Source organism: Vanacampus margaritifer, chromosome 17, assembly GCF_051991255.1.
Source record: "Vanacampus margaritifer isolate UIUO_Vmar chromosome 17, RoL_Vmar_1.0, whole genome shotgun sequence".
In the NCBI taxonomy this organism is placed as follows: Eukaryota; Metazoa; Chordata; class Actinopteri; order Syngnathiformes; family Syngnathidae; genus Vanacampus; species Vanacampus margaritifer.
Window position 1 is genome coordinate 4,223,324 of NC_135448.1, and position 5,456 is coordinate 4,228,779.

The following is a 5,456-nucleotide window of genomic DNA, read 5'->3' on the forward strand; positions in this document are numbered from 1 at the left end:
TCGTCTTGTTTGTGTTTGTCTGAAAAAAAAAAAATATTTTTTTTTTTTTTTTGGGGGGATTAATGAGAATACTTTTGATCTGTTATATCGTAGTATCATAAGTGAGACGTCACTGACTTTATAAATATTAAGAACGACTAATTACTACATATAATGGACGACATTTTTGATCAAGACTCCGGCTGGTTTGATTTGCATAAACTTGCGGTCCATATTCTGAACTCTTCGCTGAGCGTACAGATAAAGGCTGCAACGCTCGTGATGATTGAAGCGCTCCCACCACGCCAGAGAACACAGCAGGAGCTGAGGAGCAAACGTGAGACGGAGGTTGCCGATCTCAAGAAGATTGTGGAGGACGAGGCCAAGGCCCACGAGCAGCTGATGGCCGACATGAGACAGAAACACAACCAGGCCTTTGACGAGCTTAATGAACAGCTGGAGCAGGCCAAGCGGAACAAGATGTCTGTGGAGAAATCAAAACAGGCCCTAGAGAGCGAATGGAACGAGGTGCAAATCGAGCTCAAGACCCTGACGCAAGGCAAATCCGATTCAGAGCACCGTCGCAAGAAAGCAGAGTCCCAAGTTCAGGAGCTTCAGGTCAAATTTGGAGACAGCGAACGGCAGAGGCAGGAGAAGTCGGACAAGATGGCCAAAATGCAGTCTGAGCTAGACAATGTCAACAGCCTTCTGACTAAAGCCGAGGGCAAAAACATCAAATTCAGCCAAGACCTTTCTTCAGTGGAGTCTCAGCTTCAGGATGCACAGGAACTGCTCCAAGAGGAGACTCGTCAGAAGCTCAACATCTCCACTCGCTTGCGGCAGCAGGAGGATGAGCAGAACAACCTGCGCGAGATGCTGGATGAAGAGGAGGAGGAGCTACTCAACACCGAGATGATCAACGAGCGTCTGAAGAGAACCACACTGCAGATGGAGCAGCTGACCACGGAGCTTGGCGCCGAGCACAGCAGCGTCCAGCGACTGGAGGGCGCTCGTTCCCAGCTGGATCGCCAAAACAAGGAGCTGAAGCTGAAGCTGCAGGAGCTTGAAAGCACCATCAAGTCAAAGTACAAGTACACCATCGCCTCCCTGGAGGCCAAAATCGCTCAAATGGAGGAGCAGCTCGACATTGAGTCAAAGGAGCGTCAACAAGCATCCCGGCTGGTCAGGAGGACTGAGAAGAAGCTGAAGGAGGTCGCTGAAAGAAGATTCATTGGAGTGCCTTTTCCATGGGCAAAGATGGGCACAGTTGATTCGCCTGGAAAAGCTGATCAAGTGTCAATCTGCTGGTGAAAGGGGGAAATCACTCAATGGTGATTTGAATCACATGCCCCTTTTCATCAATGCACAAGGAAAGAGTCACACTGGGAATGAAGTCCCGTGACCTTTCCTGCGATCTCTGGCAGTGAGCCAGGGTTCGGAAAGAGGCTGACAAACGCCTCTTTTTAAAAAAAAATTGACCAACTGTCGAACGCACTTTTCATTCAACAAAGACCTTCATCAGGAGATGGCTTCGAGGGACGGACACATCTGCTATTGCGTCGTGACACTTAACCACATCACATAGTGTTATGCCTCACATTTATTATGCCCCTTCCACTGAATTTTTTAATGAATCAAACTGAATTTTGACTGCTAAGCCCATCTATCTTTCTCTCTCTCTCTTTCTCTCTCTCTCTCACCTGCTATTCTTATTTCTAAACTCCACACATAAACATTGCTTCATTTTGCAACGATCAAGATCCGCGCTGGACTTTCTCTCTAGACTATTGTGGGATTAAATGTCCGGTTTTTGAATTTATAGAAGTTCAATGGTAGGACTGAAGACATTTAATATTTTCAATTTGATGTTTTACTGTTTTTGAATTTACTTATAGGCATATCAATGTGATATAAGCATGAGTGTTTAAAAGAATACAGTGGGATGGTGATTTTGTGAACTTTATTTGATCTTTGTACCCTCAAATGCTGTTGGAGGGGCAATGTGCATGATGTTGTCAGAGTCTCTTGTCATTTAGGGACTGAAGGTCTGGGGTCAGATTTTGATTACTTCTGTTCCCCCAATCAAGAAGGGGAACTGTATAAAGATGTCTGTTTACCATCAACCTTACACCTTTGTTCAATCTAGGAGATGATATGTCTGCCCTTTGTTCAATCAAGAGCCAGGAGGAGGAACCTTTTATCTTTTTTGTATAAATGTGTCGATGTTCTGTAAATTGTCACACACTTGGAATCATCACGTTGCATTCTGATGTGATATTCTGACTGTGTCTTTAGAGGCCTCTAAATAAATTCTTGCAAGAAAACTTCTTCATCAGATCCTGAATACAATTATTTGGACACGCAAAGATTACACTTAATATAGTAATCGAAATCTTTCTTCAGCAGGCACAAGATACTGACATGGTCATCTCATGGTCTTTTTTACGGAGCTATCCAGCGCCTGCCGCTTTTTTACACAAGAAAGTTCCACGGACTTCATCAATGCAATCAAGCCCGCCGTAGATTGTAACGGTGGGAACCAACCACTATCACAATTAGTATGCATCCATTCATTTAAAAGAGTTTTCAACTTACGTCTTTGCCGTGCCGGAAACTCTTCAACCATCACGATGGATGCAGCCTCGACTTCTGCGCCTAGCGACAATTTCCGACTATGGACCAGAAGTGTATGCAAATCAAACCACCCGGAGTCACGGTCAAATATGTCGTCCATAATATATAGTAATTATTTTCAAGTCGTTTTGATATTTATAAAGTCAGTGACATCTCACTTATGGTACTACAATTCAACAGGTCAAAACTATTCAACAATGTTGCTCATTAGTCCCCCCACCCCAATTTTTCATTATTTTTTTTAAATAATAAAAATCGCGACAAATAAATATATCCGGATCTACCGATTTCTTTGCGGGCGGCTTAATTCAACAAAATCAGCAATAATAACAAAAAAGCCGCTTCCGCTTCAACCTGTCCAAAATGCCGTTCCGAACGGCGGAGCGCTCCAACTTGACGTCACTTCCGTATACGACGGCCAATCACCTCTTACGTATAGTTCAAATGTCGTAGTAATTTTCAAAATCAAGGACTTTTGCGTCCCTCCGTAACAAAAACGACTTCAAACCCCACCAATACTTGTTCACACAGATCTCAAATACAATTTAGTAAGGACGAAATGGCAGCTGTAGTGATCCCAAACAAACAGAATTTCTCTACGTGGATAAGTGTCCACTCACCTTATTAATACGTGGCGCCTAGAAATTCAATGCGTCCAGGATCATCACAGCTTTGCAAAAACGTCCAAATTTGTTTCCATCGGGGTCACCATTTGAAGGCTTTATTTGATTACTTTATTAAGTGTAATCTTTTGCGTGTTCAAATAAATCAGAATTGAGATCTCATGAAGAAGTTTTCCTTGCAAGAATTTATTAAGAGCTCTTAAGACACAGGAAAAAAGCTTACATTCGAAAAATGATGATAAGCTCCCAGTGTGTAGAAAATATGGAAACTCGCAGGTGTCTTTATACTAGTAGAAAAAGTTCTCTCCGCCTCTTACATTTGACAGAGAGATAGTGTTGAAAATAAGCAGGCACAAGATACAGACATGGTCATCTCAGCTCCCCACCAGTTTCGGAGAAATTATGTGGACAGGCTTTGACCTTCGGTTTTTACGACCAAATGACTAATGACAAGAGACTCTGACAACTTTTAAAAACATTCTTATCTCAAGAGATGGTGAGGAGTAAGAGGTTCAAATGAAGTTCACAAAATCATTATCACATTGTTAATCATTTAACTACACATGGTTATATCGTATCTATATACCTATAACTAAATTCAACAACAGTAAAAATATAAATTGAAAAAGTTAAATGTCAACAGTCCATCAATTGAACTTGTAAAAGTTCATAACAAGACATTTAACCTTTAAAAAACATTCTAGAGAAAAATTCCAGCGGGATCTTCATCGGATGTTGCGACAGCGGTCATAGCTTTAGGAGTTACTGATTCAACCATCATATAAGACGACTTGTTTTGAACATCTTGTTTTTCAATAGCTGTGGTAATAAGTCTTTGGCACAGAGATCGGATACACGAAATGCAACACACCCACAAGTGGTCAACAAAGCCGCAAATACAGAAACAGAAATCAGAATTGAGGAAACCAAAGTTTTATATCTACCAAAAGCATTCATCCAGGTATCCCAAATTGACGTATTGATACCGGAATGCTCTTTCATTTTTTTATTAAGTGTTCGGAGTCCTTCAATTGCAATGGTTAAACTTCCATCCGGTGCAGTATTATTAGGAATAAAAGTACAACATTGTTCTCCAAACATTGAGCAAACACCACGTCTTTCTGCAAGCAACATATCAAGTGCGATACGATTTTGGAATGCCATTAAAGATGTGGCAGACAACTGGCCGTGTACAGCCTCAAAACCAGATTGAGTCCAATTTCCTAGCCTTTGGACATTGTAATGTACATAATTAATTCTATCTACATTTTTGTTAATGGTGCACCACCAACAAAGTAGAGATTCAAATCCTGAGGCTACTTGATCCAAGCCAATTTATACTCATCTGGGACCCCACGTGGTACCCCAATCGCATCTATGTATGTGGGAACATTTTGATCCTGCCAAGTGGATCTTTTGACTCTCTGAAAAGAAAGAGAAAATTTCGGTTGCCAAGCATTAACAATTTGCAGGTTATCAACAGATGTAGGGAAAATATCTACTGGCAGAAGGAGGGTGATGAGAGCACAATATCCCTTCATACTCAGAGGTAACTAATCAAATATCCGGCTGTCTCCGTACCACCACCATATGTCCGCCCTGGATTGAGGCTGAAATTTATGACCTACATCTATTGCTGAAATGCAGTGAGTGGTGTGATTTAGTTTTCCCAATTGTTTCCCAGTACCTGTCATTTTAATACATGAAAAATTACCATCCGCAACTTTATTTGAAAATATTGGTTTAGTGGTTTGCCAATTAACAAGTGGATACACTTTATCCCATTGAGAGCATTTAACATTGGGGACAGTTTTATTCATAAGTTCCATTACACATTTATCCTCTATTTTAGCAGGGATCACCCGCAATAAAGGTCTTGGACCCACGCATACGACGCAATCTTCCCCCGAGGCACGTGCTGCCTCATTTGCTAACAGTAGCCAATTATTACTGCCACCAGATAGACCCATTGTAGCCCGAAACCATTCAACTACACCATCAATTTGGAAACTAAAAGCTTCTACCCCCGACTCCATTGTGTATTTAGTCATTTTTGGTTGTTCTGACTTACTCATAGTTGTATCAATGCAAATTAAAATTGGAAAATAGGGATCAGCTCCGGAGAACCATGCCTATTATAGGTATTATTTAGATTTACATTAGGCAGCCGCATATTACCATCAGGAAGAACAAAAGTTAATTCGAGTTGACCTCCCATTT

General features: G+C 41.4%; 1 protein-coding gene across 1 annotated transcript; it reads left to right on the top strand.

The window, feature by feature from the left end:
* The first annotated feature begins 219 nt into the window (after positions 1 to 219).
* Positions 220 to 2,301, top strand: LOC144037524 (uncharacterized). Its single transcript, XM_077549062.1, has one exon. The coding sequence runs from the start codon at positions 262 to 264 to the stop codon at positions 1,288 to 1,290; it is 1,029 nt and encodes a 342-aa protein (XP_077405188.1). The 5' UTR covers positions 220 to 261; the 3' UTR covers positions 1,291 to 2,301.
* Positions 2,302 to 5,456: the final 3,155 nt, after the last annotated feature.